At 39.2% G+C, this 23,375-nt stretch overlaps 1 protein-coding gene and 1 pseudogene across 3 annotated transcripts in view; one reads left to right on the plus strand and one right to left on the minus strand.

Moving 5' to 3' along the window:
* The window catches only part of LRP6 (LDL receptor related protein 6), a 154,795-nt gene that overhangs the window by 120,941 nt on the left and 10,479 nt on the right, over window positions 1-23,375 (minus strand). For 2 of the 3 annotated variants that reach the window (XM_007967686.3, XM_073020489.1), the window contains exon 2: window positions 11,831-12,224. The exons of the other annotated variant lie outside the window; for it this stretch is intronic. In XM_007967686.3, the coding sequence (XP_007965877.1) occupies window positions 11,831-12,224 (394 nt within the window). The remainder of the gene's footprint in view (window positions 1-11,830; window positions 12,225-23,375) is intronic. 3 annotated transcript variants of the gene reach the window in all.
* LOC119621277 (ubiquitin-conjugating enzyme E2 variant 1 pseudogene) lies at window positions 16,348-16,987 on the plus strand (annotated as a pseudogene).

A 23,375-nucleotide genomic window follows, 5' to 3' on the forward strand; every position in this document is an offset into this window, starting at 1 on the left:
ACCAACATGGTGAAACCCCGCCTCTACTAAAAATACAAAAATTAGCCAGGTGTGGTGGCATGCACCTGTTAATCCAGCTACTCAGGAAGCTGAGGCAGGAGAATCGCTTGAACCCGGGATGCAGAGGTTACAGTGAGTCAAAATCATGCCACTGCACTCCAGCCTGGGCGACAGAGAGAGACTATGTCTCAAAAAAAAAAAAAAAAAGAATATACACATTCACATTCTGAGAGAATAGAGGTATAATAAAAGAAAAAAAAAGAATATACACATGTATCAACTCATTTGTACATAAACGAATTCACAAGAAAAAAGCAGAAATTATTAAGACTAAGATACCTATAGAAAGGGGTGGGGAAAGACTGGATAAAAAAGGTTAGGGGATGGGACTACGATAGAAGGGATGGAAAAGAACACTTTTCTGAGTATAAATTTTTATGTTATTTTTAACTCTTAGGAACATGTAAATTGTTTCACATAACACCAAAGTAAATTCGTTTCTCACAATGGTGGTATAGGCTAATGATTTTAAAACTCTTAATGTGTATGTATACTAAGATGGGCAAATAAGAAAATACATCATGAATAATGAGAGCCAGGTTTCTCACTATCACAGAATAGAAGTAAATATCCCAAGTAAGAAAAGGGAGAAGGCCACAACGATAATTTTGTGGTAGTAGATTGGAATTGGCGATAACATGAATTTGTTTTTACATATAGCAAAGACACAGAACTAGGAGTATGTGTGTCTACATACACCATGCATTTCCTAACTCTGTCCACTGAGAGGTACTAAATACAATAAAAGAAAATGCAGCTGGGCACAGTGGCTCACGCCTGTAATCTGATGCACTTTGGGAGGCCAAGGCAGGCATTTCACCTGAGGTTGGGAGTTTGACACCAGCCTGACCAACATGGAGAAACCCCATCTCTACTAAAAATACAAAATTAGCCAGGCATAGTGGTGCATGCCTGTAATCCCAGCTACTCGGGAGGCTGAAGCAGGAGAATCACTTGAACCGGGAGGCAGAGGCTGCAGTGAGCAATAATCGCACCATTGCACTCCAGCCTGGGCAACAAGGGCAAAACTCTGGCTAAAAGAAAAAAGAAAAAAGAAAAGAAAGAAAATCCAGTAGCAAAGAACATACCTAGTTTCCACATCTTCATTTCTAAATACCATTCTCTAATAAAAGGAGCCAGAACTCCTTGGAGAAATAGTTGATTCAAGGGGTGGAACAGAAGAAGGACACAATGAGTCTGGACTGTCTGGAGTTGCCAGAAAGTAAGAAAGTACTTAAAAAACAATGAGGTGGCCAGGCACGGTGGCTCACGCCTGTAATCCCAGCACCCTGGGAGGCCGAGGCGGGTGGATCACAAGGTCAGGAGATCCACACCATCCTGGCTAACACGGTGTGAAGCCTCGTCTCCACTAAAAAATACAAAAAATTAGCTGGGCGCGGTGGCGGGTGCCTGTAGTCCCAGCCACTTGGGAGGCTGAGCTGAGATTGTACCACCGCACTCCAGCCTGGGCGAGAGAGCAAGACTCCATCTGAAAAAAAATAAATAAAATAAATAAATAAAACAATGAGAGCACGTAAAATGACTCAGGAACCAACTTGAAGGAGCTCCCAGTGGCCAAATCTGCAACAATTTGAGCAAGAAAATCATGACAGTTTTGGATTATAACCTACAGGATAAAATAAATGCCCATGAATCCATACTAATTGTATCAGAAAAACACTTTTCCTTCTCTCACAGTCAACATAACAGAACACTTCTGACACCAGATTGCTGGGCCGGATAACAGGGGGGTTCCCCACACCAAGCAATTCTACAACACCAGCTGGGTGTCCTACAGGCCAGTTCAATTCTGACACTATCTATGTGAAGACAGCATCAGATCCCAGTAACGGGCTTGGTTACTGCCCCCTCCATTGCAGGCACCCGTGCTACTGACTGGCCAGCTATAACCCCCTCCATTGCAGGCACCCGTGCTACTGACTGGCCAGCTATAAACTGGAGGTTCCCACAATCCCCTCCTCAGGTTCAATCATTTGCTACAGTAGCTCACAGAACTCAGGGAAACACTTTATTTATATTTATCAGTTTATTATAAAGGATATTACGAAGGATACAGATGAACAACCACATGGAAAAGATACATAGGGAGAGATCTAGAAGGGTCACGAGCACAGGAGATTCCATCCTAATGAAACATGAAAATCGATGTGTTCACCAACCCAGAAGTTCTCAAAAACCCACGTAGTTCAGGGCTTTTTTTTTTTTTTTTTTTTTTTTTAGAGAGGCTTCTTATATAGGCATGACTGATATTAGCTTTATCTCCAGTCCCTCTCCCCTTCCCAAGGATGTGAAGAGGAGCTGAAAGTTCCAAGCTTCTAATCATGGCTTGGTCTTTCTGGTGACCAGCCCCCATCCAGAAGCCTACCAAGAGTTGCCTCATTAAAACAAAAGATGTTCCTATCACCCAGGAAATTCCAACGGATTAGGAGTTCCATGTCAGGCACTGGAGTTAAAGACCAAATATTAGAACAAAAGATGCACCTAGCACCCCTACTGCTCAGGAAATTACAAGGGTTTTAGAAGCTCTGTGCCAAGAACCAGGGGACAGACACCAAATACACTTTCACAATATCACACTCATATAAATAACTGAATAAATAAATGAGAGAGACAGGACAGCTGTATGTTAAGGGAGAAGTCTAACTAATAATGCACACAGAAGGAATAATGGAACTAGAAAAATAGCTATTTGGCAAAAAGCAAACACCACAGTAGTAATTACTACAGGCAAAAACTATCAAGGAATGATAAAATTTGTGGATAAAAGTATGATGAGAAACAGGATAATTGCACAGCCTCAAATATATATTGCAAGGAAAAAATAATAACTACAGTGAAAAAAAACTAGCAGACAAAACCATAACCAAGTGATCAACGGTAACATCACCCAGTATCCACATAATGTGCCTGCTGACAGGATCCCCTGAGAAGGGCATAATATCACGTCTGTGGTATTCTTGCCAAAAATGTGTAACTTTAATCAAATCACGAGAAACAGCAAATAGAGCCAAACTGAGGAACGTTCTACAAATGACTGACCGATAATCTTCAAAAACGTCTAGGTTATGAACAATGAAGAAAGACTACCAAAACATCTCAGATTAGAAAAGGCTGAGGAGATAACTAAACACAAAATGGGATCCTGGGCCAGAGAAAGGACTAATGGGGAAAACGGAGAAATTCAAATATGGTCTACAGATTAGTTAATAGTATTCTATCAACATTAATTCCTGGTTCGATAACTGTTCTATGGTTATACAAAATGTCAATATTTATGGAAGTTGGGTGAAAGTTATACCAGAACTATGTACAATTTTTGCAACTTTTTTCCAAGTCTAAAATTATTGATATACTGTTTTCTCTACTTTTATGTAGCTGAGATTTCCTCAGAAGTTTTTAAACAAGAGACACAAGGAACTTCTAAAAAATTAAAATATAGTCACTGATATTAAAACCTCAATTAACATATTAAACTGCAAAATTAGGCACAGCTGAAGAAAGAATTTTGCTATCTAAATGGCAGGTACAAAAAAAAAAAAAAAAAAACCCCAGAGAAAGTGGCTCAGAGAAATAATGAGAGAGAAGATAAAAGAGCAAAATTAAGAGGAAAGGAACAAGAAATTAGAAAGGAACACATATCAAACAAGAGTTCCAAAGAAGACTAAGGAGAATGAAGGAAAATTAAGGAAAAAATGGGTAAGAATTCTCTAGAATTAACAAACAACAAAAATGCTTAGATTCTAGAAATATGAATCCTAACCAGGATAAATAAAAATATATCCACATCTAGACACAGGGTAGACAAAGCTGCAAAATACCAAAAATCAAGAGAAGCTTTTAAAAACCAGAAAAATATTAAAAAGATAAATGATAAATCATAAAGCAACACAGACTTAATCGTACCAACAATTAAAGCCACACACCCTCAAAGGTCTGAGTGAAAATAATCACACAGAATTCTATACTCTATCATTTCAAGAATGAGGGCAAAATAAATACATTTTTAGACAAAGACCAAGAGTTACTATTAACAGACCCTCAATGAAAGAAACATTGAAGGGCACACTTCAAACAAAAGGAAGCTGAATTCAAATGGATTAACTGGGATGCAAAAAGCAATGGTAAAATAAGAAATTGGTACACTGAGTAAACCTAAAAACATAAAACTTATTTTAAAAGGTCCTTTAAACAAAGCTACCATGTTGAATTTTTTTAAGTAATTCAACTTGTAAAAAAAAAACACAAAAAACAAAAAACCATGGCTTCAGTAAGATACCTTTCACAATGAAAAAAAGGACTAAACATGGAATCCAAAAATTTCAACCAAGAATATAGCTCCCTCTCACTTTATCTTGGTCAAAGGCCTTAGTTTCTTCACCCAAAGAAGGGAAGGAAGACATTTAGCTAGAGGATCCTTAAGATTCCCTTCCAGTTCTAGGATTCAAGGGATAGAAAACAGACCTTCCCAATTTACCAGAACATCTTTCAAAACTATAAGTTGTTTACACCAAGATCCTTCATATACAGGGCCAGTGTTTTAAAGCAAGATCTAATCTGAAGCTTTAGATTTTAAATAATTGGCTATCTGCTTCTATGCAAAAGCCAACTGGAAACAGATATGATCTCAGAAAAAGAACAAAGAAAATAATGCACTTTTAAACTGTTCCATTTTTAAAGAGCTAATGGAGGAAGGAAAGGCACACTCCAAGTGGTAGGAAAACCAAAACAGTATAAAACTCAATAAGTTTAAGTGAAAATTTCTAAAAGAAATACAGTATCAATATCAATTGGTACAAAAATAAAAACAATCATATTTATCCCTAGTTCACAAACTAGCTGACAAACCCCTCCTTCCAAAATCTTAAAGATTCACTGTAATTTCTGAAGAGTCATCAACCCTGGAATACATCAAAGGTAGACAAAATCCCCAAATGCAGGCAGGCTACACTCGTAAAGATACCCTATTCTTTTTTTTTTTTTAATCTCCAACCATACAGAGGAAGGTATCCTATTCTTTGTCATCACCAAGTTTCAGTCTTCTACTAAGGATGAATGAAAAGCTCAACGCTACATGCAAAGAAAGCTTTTATTAAAAAGCAAAGCTATTAAAATACTGCGTTATGTAAAGGCATTCAGTTATACTACAACTACTCCCCTTCAAAATTCCTTCAATAAATGCTCAGAGATACGAAACATAAAAAAGTAGACAATGCAACTGAAACATATTAATTTGAGACAGTGATGGATATCACTTGATATGAAGAAACTAAAACTGGATGAGAGTTAAGATAATTTTAAGAAAAAAGCCCTACGTTAACATTTGAGAACACACACACACACACACCCACCCACACACACACAGAGACACACACCACAAGTTTGTTGTTTCTTAATTTCCAAGGCCTTGATTCATATGCCATTCAAGCTAAACCTCTAATTCAGATTTCCTGACCAGATTAGTGGTTCTTCTAACACATCACTCTTAATTTTTAGATAATGATCTCAAAAAGACTCACCTCCAAACATATGTGAATCTATATAATCTGCCTAAAAGTAACTGGCTACATTTTCCACTCTCCATACAAAAAGAATCTTTTTATGGCCTGGCACAGCAGCTCACGCCTGTAATGCCAGCACTTTGGGAGGCCGAGGCAGGTGGATCACCTGAGGTCAGGAGTTCGAGACCAGCCTGGCCAACACGGAGAAACCCTGTCTCTACTATAAATACAAAAAAATTAGCCAGGCGTGGGGTGGCAGGCACCTGTAATCCCAGCTACTAGGAAGGCTGAGCCAGGAGAAGTGTTTGAACCCGGGAGGCAGAGGTTGCAGTGAGCCGAGGTCACTCCACTGTACTCCAGCCTATGCAACAAGGGTAAAACTCAATCTCAAAAAAAAAAAAAAAAAAAAAAAAAAAGAATGAATCCTTTGTCATCTCAAAGTATTTTTCCGTTTACATCAAATGGAACTGGAAAAAAGGTTTCAACTGTGGAGTAAAACAGGAGGCCCAGAGTGATGACACGTGCAAGGTAGTAAAAACAAAAGTTTAAGAATCTACTCCACAAAAACACAATTCTAAGTGTAACATACTTAAACCACTGACTCAAATGTAAAATAAAATTTTTCAAATAGCTATTCAGAGTTCTGTAAAATAAAAGTTTTTAAATAGCTGTTCAGAGTTCTTTCTTTAAATATCTCACTTTTTTGTTGTTGTTTGTTTTTTGGAAACGGGGTCTTTACTCCATCACCTAGGCTGGAGCGCCATGGCTCAGTCTCGGCCCACAGCAACCTCCGGTCCTGGACTCAAGTGATCCTCTGACTTCGGCCTCCTGAGTAGCTCAGGACCACAGGCGTGTGCCACCATGCCTGGCTAATTTTTTGTATTTTTTTGTAAAGGCAGGGTTTCATCATGTTGCACAGGCTGGTCTCAAACTCCTGTGCTCAAGTGATCCGCCCACCTTGGCCTCCTAAAGGGCTGGGATTACAGGCATAAGCCACCACACCCAGCCAATATCTCAGTTTTTAAACTTAAAATAATGTCAAAACTGAAAGAAACCCATCATTTTAGAGATAAGGAAACTTAGATCCAAGACACTGAAGTAATTTGCTGGTAAACAGAGCTGGGTATTGGCCGGGCGCGGTGGCTCATGCCTGTAATACCAGCACTTCAGGAGGCCGAGGTGGGCGGATCACGAGGTCAAGGGATTGAGACCATCCTGGCCGACATGGTGAAACCCTGTCTCTACTAAAAATACAAAAATTAGCTGGGCATGGTGGCATGCGCCTGTAGTCCCAGCTACTTGGGAGGCTGAGGCAGGAGAATCACTTGAACCCGGGAGGTGGAGGTTGCAGTAAGCCAAGATTCCGCCACTGCACTCCAGCCTGGCGACAGAGCAAGACTCTGTCTCAAGAAAAAAAATAGTAACAGTAGAGCTAGGTATAACATAAAACAAGCTCCAGTGAATATATTTTTATAAAATATGATCTTGATAACTTTTGTGAAAAACAACTAAGGACTAAAAATCTTAATTATGTTTTAAATAAACATTTGTAATCAAAGCCATACTCATTTGGAATTCATAGAAGACCATGCTAAAATTTGCATTTGCTTAGAAAATGCTTTCTTCTAAAAAAGAAAGCTAATACTGTAATAGAAAATATTATTTTCCTTTAACTTTTAAAACTTAAAAGTTTTCCTTTAAGAAAAGCTTTTTTCTTAAAGTTCAGTCACAAAAAAAGATTTAGGAACTATTTTAGTCACCTGGGATATATAAGTGTAGAAAATACTTTTAAACATATTCAAAATATGATAATTATATGTATAAAACTGATAGAAAAATTACAAATCATTTTTTTCCACTGAGGTAGATGCGCAAGCATTTTCAAAGCAGAACTTTTAGTGTTGTTAATGTTATATTTAACAATGATTTAAAAATACATATTTTTGGCTGGGCACAGTGGCTCACACACATAATCCCAGCATTTTGGGAGGCTGAGGCAGGCGGATCACTTGAGGTCAGGAGTTCATGACCAGCTTGGCCGACATGGTGAAATCTGTCTCTACTAAAAATACAAAAATTAGCTGGGCATGGTAGTGTGTGCCTGTAATCCCAGCTACTGGGGAAGCTGAGGCAGAAGAATGGCTTGAACCTGGGAGGCAGAGGTCGCAGTGAGTAGAAATTGTGCCACTGCACTCCAGCCTGGGCAACAGAGTGAGGCTCCGTCTCAAAAAATAAAAATGATAATAAAAAACAGGCCAGGCGCGGTAGCTCACGCCTGTAATCCCAGCGCTTTGGGAGGCAGAGGCGGGCAGATCACGATGTCAGGAGATCAAGACCATCCTGGCTAACATGATGAAACCCCGTCTCTACTAAAAGTACAAAAAATTAGCCAGGCATGGTGGCGGGCACCTGTAGTCACAGCTACTCGGGAGGCTGAGGCAGGAAAATGGCCCGAACCCGGGAGGCGGAGCTTGCAGTGAGCAGAGATTGCGCCACTGCACTCCAGCCTGGGCCATAGAGCGAGACTCCATCTCAAAAATAAATAAATAAACAAATAATGAATAAATAAAAATATGTATTTTAAAAATATAAATATCATTCAAAGCTTTTTAGTATAAATTCACCTCAAATTGAATCACTGAAGTTTAACTTTATAAAAAAACATCTAAAATGATTTGGAATATGAAAGGATCCTAAACGAACAAACAAAACACCCTTAAACACAGGTCCTCAACATCACCAAGATTAGTACAGTTGCTTAGCATGGTAACTGTGGAATCAGAGTGAAGGGCTCCAGCATTAGGAGCAGCCACGTAGGAATCACCTCTACTCACTATAACCTAAGACTACGGTTTACTGTAACTCTGGTTGTTCATTCTGTAACAATTTCATACACAAATCTTCCCGTTTCTTAGTCCGAACTGTACACCGCTAGTCACTATTATAAGAAAAAAAAAATCTTAGACTAATATAATAGAGGCCAAATTTAGAGAGAGGAATAAAAATCTTCCTTCAGTGTAGGCTAAATGGGCTGATTACACAAAGAACTCCATACATCCGAAAGCACACAGATGTCTGCACTAGTTCCCAGGGCTCAAACAATACCAGTCATTCAATAGCTTTCCTCTTACGTAAGTTGCTGCGAGAGAGCTCAGTCAGCTCTTGTGAACCTCATGAACCAGGATCCTGGAACTCTGAAAAGTCTACATTTTCCCTCAGCACTGTTTTCATGTACTTTGCCTGGAACTCAAACTTCATATTTCCCCCAAAAAATAAATCTGGAAATCATCTATTCTGTTTGACAAATGATGTACTCTACCTATAATTACTTTTCAGCTAAAACCACAATCCACGATACAAATCCAAGATCATTAACACTGAAAGATTATCTGAATATATTTTTCAGTGCAGGAGTTTAAAACATAATTTTAAATACGTTCCATCATATGTACATATATCATATGTATATATAACATTTGACCAGATTCTATTTGTTTCCAGTTGAGTCATTTTTAAAATAACCATAGCGCAAAATGACTTCTCGAAATTAAAAGAAATTTTGAGAGGACTGTTAAAGCTGGGGGAGGGGGCTGAATTTACCCACTCTCTCTCCCCTATATTACCCTCCTCTGCCTCTCACATTAACCACACACATCAAAAATAATAAAAAATATTTCACTAGGTGTTTGACCAAGTCTTTAGTCCACAGAAAGAGTTATTCTTCACTGAACCACCTTCAGAAGCTACATAACACTACCTTCTACCTTCAAAGTACATTACTACTGATTCTTCCAATAATCTTTTTTATCAGCTAAGTCTTTGGTGAATTCTCACATTCAATAATGAGAAGTAACAAGGATAAATTAAAGCCACAGAAACTCGAAAGTATTTTTTAATCAAATGGCAAAATTACTTCAGAAGATACTTATCAAGACCTGCTACCCAGAAGTAAAGCTCATTAGTTTTGGGGAACAAAATGAAAATGATTAATTTACTCACTAAACTGTTAGATCCTGAAGAGTCAAGAGGAACTATATACATTCAGTTCCCTTTAATAATGTACAATCATGTAATCATTAATCCCTCACAGAAATGATCAAGATCCCATTCCAAAATGTGGCAATGAAGCTCATAACAGCTCTTGTGTCTCTTCTGATTATTTTAACTCTTCCTCTCTTCACATACATGTTACATAATGCAAATAAACATGCTGTGAAGAAGAAAAAGTTGTCTCTCCCAAGTTTTCTGTCCTTAAACAGTAAAGATAAACTAAACCCCCTCTCTCCAACCAGAGTACAAAATGCAGAACTCTGAACATAATAACCATTTAATAGATATTTTATTAAATTTCAATCATCACCCTTACAGTGGTAAGCCTTAATTTGTCAAGAAGAAAAAGAGGGGAAAAAAGAACTTTATCTTTTCACCAAAGTATTCTTCCCTAATGATGACTAAAAGTACCAAAACCCTATGTGTTCTACAAAGCAGTAACCTCAGAAACATTTCAGCAATCCCTGAGCCTTACGAACTCTGTTAGCAAAAGACAAACTCCATTTCTCAAAAATATCTGTAAAGTTCTCAACAACCAAATTATTTGATAACTACAGTTACATCTGAGACCTCCTCCTCAGGACATCCAATGCTTTTTCGTACCATCAGAGCTGCTACAATATTTCCCGGTGCTTTAAGAGCACCATCTTCTCTCAACAAACACGTTTTAATTCCACTCTAAAAAAATACGTATTTGTATTTCCAGACATCTCCCTCTAAAATTTCACTACACTACTGCCCACGTTATCCTTTACAGTCAAATCAGTCCTCTCATTTTTCTACAACATGGCATCCTGTTCAACCTCTGTAACCAAATCAGGCCTGATATCAAGATAAAGAAGCACATAAACCTTTCCTCCATTCTCCCCAAGTTCTCATTTATTACATAAAAAGAATTCACTCCTTTCCATAAACGAAATGAGTTTTAAAGCATTCTAATACAATTGAAAGCTAAAAAAAAAAAAAGTACTAAAATAGTACAAGTTATTTATCTTTGGATTTTAACCAAATATTAGTCATTTTAGGTTCATGTTCAGATAGTTACCTATACTTAGCCATGACAGACTGGCCATGACAATTTATTCCATAAAGAAATATCATAAAATGGTATACGCTAATAGCAGAAATGAGGCATAGTAACAGAAGCAATGTGGGGATACAGCTCACACTTTGAAATGAGATTTTCTCAGAGCTTTAAGTTTTCCTTCTCATTAGAAAATTAACCTTTATTGCAAATATATGTTTAGCTAACTGGAAATGAGTTATTTAGTAACTTTTATTTTTCATTCAATGCTGACATATTAAATAACGCTTCAGAGTGTAACATAAAAAAACACTAGTTATCACAATATCATTGTGTATATAATAAAAGTTATAACATCTAGTCTACCTCATCCTGAGCTATCAAATCCTTCTCTTTTTAAGTTTTCATTCCTTCTTCTCCCCCTTCAAATTATCTTCTGATATCACAAAAAATAAATACAGAAGAAAACCCAAGAAATATAAACATGGTTATTAGAAACCCAAAACAATTTACAGAAACACTAAGAACACAACACACTGGGCACAGTGGCTCACACCCGCAATCCCAGCGCTTTGGGAAGCCAAGTCAGAGCGATTGATCACTTGAGCCCAGGGGTTCGAGACCAGCCTGGGCAAGATGGTGAAATTCCGTCTTCACAAAAAAAAATTTTTTTGAGACAAAGTCTCACTCTGTTGCCCAGGCTGGAGCACAGTGGTGCAATCTCAGTTCACCGCAACCTCTGCCTCCCAGGTTCAAGCGATTTTCGTGCCTCAGCCACCCAAGCAGCTAGGATTACAGACGTGCGCCACGACGCCCAGCTAACAAAAAAATTTTTTTAGTTAGCCAGGTGTGGTAGCACACACCTAAAGTCCCAGCTACGTGGGAGGCTGAAATGGGAGGATCACTTCAGCCTGGGAGGTTGACAGTGCAGTGAGCTTTGATTGCACCACTGCACTACAGCCTGGGTGACAGAGCAAGACCCTGTCAAAAATAATAACAATAATAATAACAACACAACATAACTTTCTACATTCAAGTCTACTCAACAAAGAAGCCCAAAAAATCTAAAATTCCTGTTTTCGATCTTTCTCTTCTCATAGGGGTCAGGGTGGTGTATGTCAGTGGAGAAAAACCAGGAGGAGGTACGATGATCTTCGTACACTGTACAAAAACTTACCCACTTGAAGGATCTAAGGCAATAGCTCTGGGTTGATCCAACTCTTGCCAAAATAAAACTTTTCGTAAAGATCCATCTAAATTAGAAACTTCAATCCGATTAGTTTCAGAATCTGTCCAGTACAATTTTTCTCCAAGCCAATCACATGCCAGCCCATCGGGGGACAATAATCCAGACACAACAACATTCTGTACACTCTCAGTTTTGTTAAATTCTGTTCGTTTAATGGCTTCTTCGCTGACATCACTCCAGTATATCAAGCCATGACCAAACACAAAGTCCACCGCAGCTGCATCCTCCAAGCCTCCAACTACAATCGTAGCATTCTCTTTGCCATTTGTAGCATCAACCAATCGCAAGTCCCGTCTGTTTGCATAAAGCAACAAAGGGGCCGCTAGAACAAAAAAAGAAAAATATGTAAGTAAAAAGGAAGAAAAGGTATTGGTTCTTGTAAACTGGGTTTCAAATCAGTATTAGTGATTGTCAAAGATAAGAAAAGAGTAAATAAATCAGTTGGAGACCATCTAAAATACTTTCACACACAAAATATTTTTGCAGCATTTAAAAAATAAGACATAGGAAAGGGGGGGGAACTATTTCCACTATGATAGTCTTTTCTTGTTAAAATAACTCAGATAAAATTTTAAAGCCTGGCTACACCAAGAATTGGCAAGGATATGGAGCTACTGGAACACTCATACTCTACTGGGGTGAATGTAAAATGGTACTGTCACTTGGGAAAACAGTTTGGCAGTTTCCTAAAAGGTTAAACATACAACCTACTATACAATCCAAGGCAATAGCTAGGTATTGCCTATTCCACATCTAGGTATTTACTCAACAGAAACAAAAACATACGTCAATACAAAGACTTATATGCAAATGCTCATAGCAATTTATTTGTAATAACCCAAACTGGAATCAACCCAAATGTCATCAACAGACTAATGGATAAAAAACTGTAATACTGCCATACAATAGAAAATAATGAACTCTTTGTACATGAAAAATGGGTGGATCTCAATTCAGAATGAAAGAAGCCAGGCCAAAACAAAGGTATATATTGCATGACTCTCATCTATAGAAACTTTTACAAAAGGTAAACTAGTCTATTATGACATAAAGCAGACCAATGGCTGTCTCAACATAGGGAGAGAAGATGCAAAAGAATAACGGGGAGGATTAAAAAGGGGCACGAGCAAACTTTTGCAGGTGATGAGCTATATTAGCAATAATAATGATGGTTTCGGAGGTGTAAACATGTCAAAACTTACTAAATTTCACACTTGACATAAGCAAAATTTATTGTCTATCAATTATACCTTAATAAAACTGTTACAGTTTGACTGAAATAGTTCGTAGTAAAGCTACTTTATTCTGTTCTATATTACTATCAAAATGACCTTTGAAAAGACCCAAAACTAAATATAAAGCCAATCTTACAGAAATAACATCTAACTTTGAGAAAGTTGAGGCTGTTGGGAGTGAGGTAGTAAAAATTCCATGTTTTTTGGGTTTTATTAAATATCTATTCCAAGCTTCTGACATTTACTTTCCTAATATCAAGCAACAATTAAAAATCTAGAGCACTACTGTCCTACAGAACTTTCTGTGATGATGGAAATGTCCTCTCCACTGCATAACACAGTACCACCAGTCACACGCAGCTATGGAGCACTTAAAATGTGGCTAGTGTGACTAATAAATTAAATTTTTAATTTTATATAACCCTTTTTTTTTTTTTTTTTTTGAGACAGACTTTCACTCTTGTTGCCCAGGCTGGAGCAAAATGGCACAATCTTGGCTCACTGCAGCCTCCACCTCCCGGGTTCAAGCAATTCTCCTGCCTTAGCCTCCCAGGTAGTTGGAATTACAGGCGCCCACCACTACGGGTCCAGCTAACTTTTTGTATTTTTACCAGAGGCGGGGTTTCGCCATGTTGGCCAGACTGGTCTTGAACTCCTGGCCTCAAGTGATCCACTCACCTTGGCCTCCCAAAGTGCTGGGATTACAGGCATGAGTCGCTGCGCCTGGCCCCAATTTTATATAATCTTAATTCATTCCAATTTATATAGACAAATGTGACTAGTGGCGGTATTGGATAGCACACATCTAGAGGCTGGAATGCAGAACATTAATGAGGCAGCAAAAGTAAGACCAAGCTAGGTGCGGTGGCTCACACCTGTAATTCCAACACTTTGGGAGGCTCAAGCGGGAGGACTGGTTAAGCCCAGGAGTTTGAGACCAGCCTAGGCAACACATGGAAACCCCATCTCTACAAAAAGATAAATTTAAAAAATTAGTCAGGCATAATAGTGCATGCCTGTAGTCCCAGGTACTCGGGAGACTAAAATGGGAGGATCACTAGAGCCCAGGAGTCCAAGGCTGCAGTGAGCTATGATCACACCACTGTGGTGCCCCAGCCTGGGTGACAGAGGGAGACCCTGTCTAAAAAAAAATTTAAAAAATTTAAAAAGTGAGTTATGATGCAATAATCCACATGACCTTCTTTCATAATTACTTACTAAAGGTCTACAACTGTGTCATCTGAAGCCAAGCCCAACTACCATTTAGAAGCATTTCCCCTTTTTCAAGAAATTACTCCAATGTCAAAAAAGTATAAGAAAAAAGTGATGTTTCCACTAATTTATAGATTGTGTCTGTCAAATAGTTATGAATGTATACTATTTTCAACTATAAGTACAACATAAACTTCCCTAACTAAGCTTAAATCCAACATTCTTAGTCAAAAACAAACTGGCAGACAGCTTTTTTAAAAAGTGACTAACCAATTTTTCTGCTTATTCTGAGTATCTGCTGCAGCTATTAGCAAATTCATAAATTTCCCTAACAGAGTCACTTTTAATTCATTTCAGGCCTTCACACATCACACTGATTTATCAGTCCCCACAGAGCCCACTATACTGAGTCTCTCATACTATGGGCCAAATATAAACATCAGAAAAAAGGTCCCTACTAGTGAAGGATACAATGCTAAGTGTCGTACAAGGCTAAGGAATACCCACGAAACACTTAACATTTAAAATCCAAGAGTGATAATAACGTAATATTTACTGGGCACCTTCTTTATGGCACTATCCTTGGAAAACTACAGCAAAGCTATAGGACATTAGGTAGCAGCCAAATGTCTTTCATTGCTTTCAAGCCAAACTTTAACACTTCTACGTGTACTGAATATTTTTGGTCTACAAAATCCAAAGACGCTTTCTAATAATTTAAGACCTCACAAGCATTCTGAGTCTCCTCTCCCTCCTGAAAATGGGTGAAGGAGGCAAGTTAATCTTTTTTAAGTTAGCAATACTAGTTACAATTGAGGATTTGTGAAGGACTATACATAAATCTGCTGCACATAAACCACACCATTGAAAGGAAATCCCAGGGTTCATCCTGTCCAGCCACCCTTCTGATACTTGAATACTTTCTATTACATCATCACCAGTATCTGTTCAGCAACATATTAAATGGGATATCTGATAGGTATAATTTGATTTGTAACATTGTTTTTATCTACCCAAGAGATACACTGGATCCACACACTTGCTCCCTGGAACGTGCTAGTATCTTCCATTACAGAGAGCTTACTTTCTGACCGCCTAGTATTCAGATAACCAAAATAATCACCATCACTTCTCTTTAGTGGAACACTCACAGTGCTCAGGAATCCTTGTTTTCCTTTCTCAAACTACCAGCCTTTCTAAGCTTTTTCTACTTTGAAAGACTAATTTCCATGCCCTGAATCCTTCATTCTCAGACTGTCTCATAAAACAATCTCAGTGAAGCAGGAAATAAGGTAAATGTCATACATCCCCAACATCTTAATTTATACCTCTCAAAATTTTCTCTCCACCCGTTTTCCCTAACCTTGTCCTGTCTCAAATGACAAGATGGCCTTCCTCTTAAGGCTAAAGCAATACTTTCGGTTCAGCCTCCTTACCTCCTCTCTACAACTCCGCTCTATCAATTGTTCTGTATTTCTTGTATTTTCAGTGGTTTATGCTAGGTTTCTTGCTATCGAAAACTTTTAATAACCCTAACCTTGTTACCAATAATAATTATATTTCTACTAACTGCAAAATCTTATAACATTGGTATATACACTTCATACTACCATTCATTAGCTATTACTCTTTTATCTAACTTCCTACCCATCACTCAACTGCAAGTACTTTCTCTAAATCTTTGTAACCAAATCCAGTGGTCTTTTCTCAATCTTTATTCTTGACATCTCTAGAGCATTCAATGCTGTTGACTATATCCCTACCTATATAGAATGTTCTCCTCATACAATACAACCTATTTTTCTTGTTTGTCTTGTTTCAAACCTTCCAATTCCTATATATAGTTATCCCAAGACTCTCTGTTGTTCCCAAATGAAAGAGTATAGAAAACTAAAGTTCACAAGCGACAGTGACACAAGGTGGCAGCCACCACTGGCTCAGGAGTAAAAGTCTCTTGCAATTTCCCACTTTTTGAAGAACTCAAAGAAGGCCAAAAAGGCGTAGGAGATGGCACAGTTAGCTGAGGTCTAGACAATGATAAAGACATGACACTTACAAGATGGACAGGTATGATAATCGGGCCTGCAAGAACAATTTATGAAAACTGAATATACAGCCTTAAAATAGAATGTGGACAACCCAGAAGCATCCTCCTTTGCAAGATTTGTAACAAAAAATTAATATGAACGGAGTTAATAGTTCTAATGGAGTGCCAGACCCAAGAGCCACATTAGTGCTAGCAAAATGGCAGAATTCATAGCACCAAAGTTGTCCTGCAAGACCTCTGGCGTGTAATGGTGTCTAAAGAAAATATGAAACTCCCTCAGCCACCTGAAGGACAGTGTTACAGCAATTAATCGAAAAGAAAAACCACAGGCCCTTCCCCTTCCCGTTCTCCCCACCGCCCCATTCAATTTAAACAGTCTTCATTTTCCACAGTAGCCAATTTTCTAGATACGTCTTGTAGACTTCAAAGTACTGGAAAGGAAGCTCCCATTCAAAGGAAATTTATCTTAAGATACTGTAAAACTAGTATTTTGTCCATTTGAAATATATAAGTTGTGCTATAACAAAAAAAGAAAGAGAATTAAAGTTCACCTGGTCAACAAGCAATTCTATGCAGCTAATTTCCAAAACATTCTCTCCAGTTCTGTCCCTCTAACTTTTTGTTGGCCATCTCTACCTCCCATTAAATTAAATTCATCACCTTTCCCCAAAAACAACAAAATCCCTCACTAGTCAATGGTACACAATTCTAACCTTACTGGCATGCTTTGGAGCCATCTTTGAGCCCCTCCCCTTTTTCAACAGTCTGCCAATGACTGTCTTGTTGACTCTTATTGTACAAGCATGTCTTTAAAAAAATTTGCCTCCTCTTCTCCATTTTTAGAACCACTATCCTACTCTAGACCTTCATGACTTTAGGCTTAAAATATCCTAATAGTAAGTTATCTCGATATTTTCCCTTTTCCTTTTCTACTTCTAATACTTTTACTTTAGCCAACTCAAAAGCCATTCTGATTCCCCTTGCCTAAACTTACATAAAGCCTCAATACCTCAGCCTTCCACCATGACTTCTACCTAGGACTCTAAATTTATCTTTTATAGTCTCTGCATCATACACACAGGTTTCAAAACATGTAAACTGGGAGTACATCACACCCATCATCATGGAGTATTCATTTTCCTGCCCACTCCATACTTCTTCTCTTTTTCTCCCAGCAAGCAAGTCCTTCCCAGTCATAGTCAAACCTTACCTACTCTGTAACCCTTTCTAATTGACTCAGCTTTACTTCTTTTAATCCTTAGTCTTTAGCATGTACGTGATATTAGCTTTTTTTTTTAAAGCATACTTTCTACCTCTAGCATCTCAGCCTAGATCCATACAAGGTATACAAGAACCGTACCTTATAACTAATTTTACCACCAATGCCTACTACAGTTCACTGCACACAGAAATATCATATACATATTTACTAATATTTTGGGGTTTTTATTTGTTTTGAGACGAAGTCTCACTCTGTCACCCAGACTGGAGTGCAGCGGCGAAATCTCGGCTCACTGCAACCTCTGACTCCCTGGTTCAAGCGATTCTCCTGCCTCAGCTTCCCGTGTAGCTGGGAATACAGGCATGCACCACCATGCCCAGCTAATTTTTGTATTTTTAGTAGAGACAAGGTTTCACCATGTTGGCCAGGACTGTCTTGATCTCCTGACCTCGTGATATGCCCACCTCAGCTTCCCAAAGGGCTGGGATTACAGGTGTGAGCCACTGCACCCAGCGGTAAAAGAAATTTTATTTGTCATAGTCCAAGCCGGCTAAGACTTTTTTTTTTTTTTTTTTTTTTGAGATGGAGTCTTGCTCTGTCACCCAGGCTGGAGTGCAATGGCGCAGTCTCAGTTCACTGCAACCTCTGCCCCCTGGGTTCAAGCGATTCTCCTGCCTCAGCCTCCCAAGTAGCATGGACTACAGGTACCCATCACCACATCCGGCTAATTTTTGTATTTTTAGTAAAGGCAGGTTTCACCATGTTGGCCAGGCTGGTCTTGAACTCCTAACTTCAAATGATCCACCCAACTCGGCCACCCAAAGTGCTGGGGTAACAGATGTGAACCAACGCACCTGGCTTGATTTTTTTTCTTCTTCATTTTTGGAGACAGAGTTTCGCTCTATCACCCAGGCTGGAGTGCAGTGGTACAATCTGGCTTAACGTAACCTGCACCTCCCAGATTCAAGTGATTCTCCTGCCTCAGCCTCCCCAGGAGGTGGGATTACAGGCACCCGCCACCACACTCAGCTAATTTTTTTGTATTTTTAGTAGAGACAGGGTTTTGCCACGTCAACCAGGCTGGTCTTGAACTGCTGACCTCAAGTGATTCAACCTCAAGTGATTCACCCACCTCGCCTCCAAAGTGCTGGGATTACAGGCGTGAGCCACCATGCCCAGCCAAAGCCAGCTAAGATTTGATGGGTTTATTTGTAAGATTTTTTTAAGTGCTTATCAAATATTATAGTTATGTAAAACTAGATTTTAGTTTTCTGTTAAAATGACTGATTTTCTTCAGTTATTAGTCTTTTGTTTTTTTTTGTTTTTTTTTTTTTGACATGGAGTCTCCCTCCGTCACCCAGGCTGGAGTGCAGTGGCGGGATCTCAGCTCACTGCAAGCTCCACCTCCTGGGCTCATGCCATTCTCCTGCCTCAGCTCTCTGAGTAGCTGGGACTACAGGCGCCCGCCACCAAACCTGGCTAATTTTTTTTTTTATTTTTTTAGTAGAGACGGGGTTTCACCGTGTTAGCCAGGATGGTCTCGATCTCCTGACCTCATGATCAGCCCGACTCTGCCTCCCAAAGTGCTGGGATTACAGGTGTGAGCCACCGCGCCCCACCTGTTAGTCTGCTTTTAATAAAGAGGTTATTAAAGGTTTTCCTTTGCCTTCTGAATAATCTCCCTAGAAGGCAAAGATTCTGTGTCTTACCAGAATTTCCTGTGCTTAATGCTGACTTTATCATGTCCTTTATTACTTAAAACCATATTCACACCCTTGAAAGGGGTAAGGTTCTTTACCATCACATTACTTCCTATGCTTACTTTTTTCAATTTTTTTTTTTTAAGAGACAGGGTCTCACTCTGTTGTCCAGACTGGAATACGGTGGCACAATCATGGTTCATTACAGCGGCGCAATCATAGCTCATTGCAGCCTCAAACTCCTGGACTCAAACGATCCTCTTGCCTCAGCCTCCTGAGTAGCTAGGACTACAAGCCTGTAATCTTACGCCCAGCTAATTTTTTAATTTTTATAGAGACAGGATCCCACCATGTTGCCCAGGCTGGTCTCAAACTCCTGGCCTCAAGTGATCCTTCCATCTTGGCCTCCCTCCCAAAGCACTAAGATTACAGGCATGGGCCACTGCATTGAACTAAAATCTTTTTTTTTTTTCCGGTCACTTTTGGTTAAATAAGTAGCCAAGTGTTTTTTTTCCACAGTGGCCCATGATCCTATTTAATCAAATGTTCAAACCTCCTAAATGATGCCTTTTGCACCAATCTCTTTGAGATTTCCCCTGAGGGGCCCTAGAAAATCAAAATTTCCTTCACCTTGTAAAAGAGAGATATTAAAAATAATAGTTTATTTGATCAAACGTTATAGGTCATATGGAAAGCACTGTCAAAGTAAGAGAGGCTTACCCTCCCTAAGTTAAATTTGTATAGGTAGAATGTTATTAATAGGGATATTCTGGAAGTTCTATGAAGGTATAAAGCTCCTAGAAATTCATCAATGCCCTCATTGTCCATGTCCATTAATCAGAGTTCTGGTGCTGCTTTGCCTGGTATTAGACAACAGTATAATGTCATCAGTCATAATTTCAGGGATTTTTTTTCCTCAGTGTTAACTTGGTCATAATTTGACTTCTTTAATTTGAATATAATATCTTCTAGTTTGGCTAATGGTTCTCAGTTAAGAATTCACATCATTTACTTATGGAATGACATTACATAGAAGTTAAGGACCTACTCCAGACTGCTAAATATTTTTCCTTGATAATCTTGATATACTCTATACATGCTTGACATATTCGTGGTCCATTACATCTTAGGATTGTATGTCTTTAGATTTTTTTCTCTGCAATGAATACATTCATCTATATACATAAATGACATGTACTAGCCACTGTTCTTTAAAATAAGGTTAATCGGCTGGGCACAGTGGCTCACACCTTAATCCCAGCACTTCAGGGGGCTGACACAGGCGGATCACCTCACGTGAGGAGTTTGAGACCCGCCTGGCCAACATGGGGAAACCCTGTCTCTACTAAAAATACAAAACTTAGCGGGGCGTGGTGGCACGTGCCTGTAATCCCAGCTACCTGGGAGGCTGAGGCAGGAGAATCACTGGAACCCAGAAGGCGGAGGCTGCAGCAAGCCGAAATTGCGCCACTGAACTCCAGCCTGGGCGACAGAGCAAAACTCTGTCTGAAAATATAATAATAAAATAAAAAAAGGTTAATCATTATGCTTATAGATATGCTTTTGTCTAACACATTTTTGGATTTAGTTTGCGTGCCACAAAAATCAAACTTCCTTGTCAATTTCATTATCTTTTCTAACAAATTTTCATAAGATCTTTCACTTTTAAGATTATCAGTAATAGGTTAATCAACACCGTTTTAAGTCTTTCATCATCTACAGATAGTTTTGTTTTACTCTGATGCTCCCCTGAAAGCACTTACAAATCAGCTACAGGCCAGACTGCACTTGTCTTCAATAAAAAAGGGCTATGGGCCAGGTGTGGTTGCTCAAGCCTCTAATACCAACACTTTGGGAGGCTGACGTGCGCATATCACTGGAGCCCAAGAGTTCCAGACCAGCCTGGGCAACTTGACAAAACCCCTTCTCTACCAAAAAAAAAAAAAATTAGCTGGGCGTAGTGGCACGCACCTGTGGTCGTAGCTACGAGGGAGGCTGAGAATGGAGGATCGCTTGAGTCCAGGAGGCCAAGGCTTCAGTGACCCAAGATTGCGCCACTGCACTGCAGCCTGGGTGACAAAGTGAGACTCCGTCTCAAAAAAAAAAAATAAAGAAAAAGAAAAACGACTATGCCAGGTAACCTGAACACAGGCTTCTGATGGCATCACTTAAATAACTCTGAGACCACACCAGCGGACTGAGTCAGGATTTCCAAACAGCTAGTAGAGAAACAAATGGGTTCGTGAGACTCCTAACACAGATCCAGCAGAACAAGAATTAATTACATAGGACTGAATAAATTGATGAAGGATGATTATGGGTTTCGTTTGAAATACTGCTGATGCCTTAGTGTCCTATTTTCTGGATATAAGGAACCCCTTTCTCTTTTCTCTGAAGCTATCTATAACCGACAACAATTTAAGGAGACTACGCTTTTGTAAACCGAAATAAACATTTATCTTTTTCCCCCGCCTTACTCCTCCAGAATTCAAAAACTCTTATTGAGTATTTTTATTTTCATGGCAATATAGTTATTTGCAAAGGTTCAATGAGTCTGCCTCCTAGCTGGAAACATTACTTATGCAACCAAGCCTTTGGAATGCCACATTTGAAGATATTCATTTAATCAGGTATGACCAGACACTTTTAAGTTACAGTTGACTTTATGAACCAATGCTTACAGTCCTCTTAGGAAAACTGGCCTGGTAACCGGCTTAATTCACCAGCCTTGCAGGTGAATTAAGCAAGATCACTTCCTGGCAGGCTCAAAAATCCTAGAATATTTTGGGAACTTCAGGAAAGGAATTCACCCAAATTTATAGATATTGCAAGTGAAATCTGATGGTCAGTTCTTGACTTACCTTTATAGTCTCAAGAGGCATTTTTTTTTTTTTTTTGGGGGGGACGGAGTCTCGCTCTGTCGCCCAGGCTGGAGTGCAGTGGCCGGATTTCAGCTCACTGCAAGCTCCGCCTCCAGGGTTTAGGCCATTCTCCTGCCTCAGCCTCCTGGCCTCAAGAGACATTTTAAAGTCCAATCATATTTCTTAAAAAAACTTCGCAAGGCAGTATTAAAAGACCTATTATAGGATAGATTACTGGCCGGGCGCGGTGGCTCAAGCCTGTAATCCCAGCCCTTTGGGAGGCCGGGACGGGTGGATCACGAGGTCAGGAGATCAAAACCATCCTGGCTAACATGGTGAAACCCCGTCTCTACCAAAAAATACAAAAAACTAGCCGGGCGATGTGGCGGGCGCCTGTAGTCCCAGTTACTTGGGAGGCTGAGGCAGGAGAATGGCGTAAACCCGGGAGGCGGAGTTTGCAGTGAGCTGAGATCCGGCCACTGCACTCCAGCCTGGGCCACAGAGCGAGACTCCGTCTCAAAAAAACATAAAAATTAAAATTAAAAAAAAAAAATGATAATTACTATTCTTGCTACACCATGTAAATAATCAGGTCAAATCTAATGAGATCAACTTCTCAATGACTCTTATTACATTGTCAACAGTGACTGATTTTGTTTTAAACAACAGGGGGACTGACAGTGCTCATCACAATTGCCCATTACTTACTCATTGACTTGGCTTGAATAAACTTTAGTCAGGATTCCCTTCTCCCCACAAATTCCTAAACTTTGGCTTGCCCTAAGTTTAAGAAAGTAAATGCACAACTTCTTCCCTCATTCTGACCATCAGCTGACTGCGGAAAAAATAAAGAAATAAATAAAATGCTCTCCAGTTAAACAGTCCCGGTCATGCAATCTGCTCACCCCTACCTATTTGGCCCACGCTCCCACAAAGTTCCTGCAAGCCCTGCTTACTTCCCCTTTCTATAAAAGAAAAGCCTTTTTTGGTTTGATTTTGAAATGTGTTGCAGATCCTGTAGCGAGCACGTGCTTCTACTGCAAAAATCCTTTCAAATAAAGTCTCCCCTTACCTAAGTCTAGCTTTGTTTTTGCTTTTTGGGTTTGGTCACTTTTTTTTTTTTTTTTTTTTTTGAGATAGAGTCTTACTCTGTCACCCAGGCTGGAGTGCACTGGCACGATCTTGGCTCACTGCAA

This window comes from Chlorocebus sabaeus, chromosome 11 (assembly GCF_047675955.1).
Source record: "Chlorocebus sabaeus isolate Y175 chromosome 11, mChlSab1.0.hap1, whole genome shotgun sequence".
NCBI lineage: Eukaryota > Metazoa > Chordata > Mammalia > Primates > Cercopithecidae > Chlorocebus > Chlorocebus sabaeus.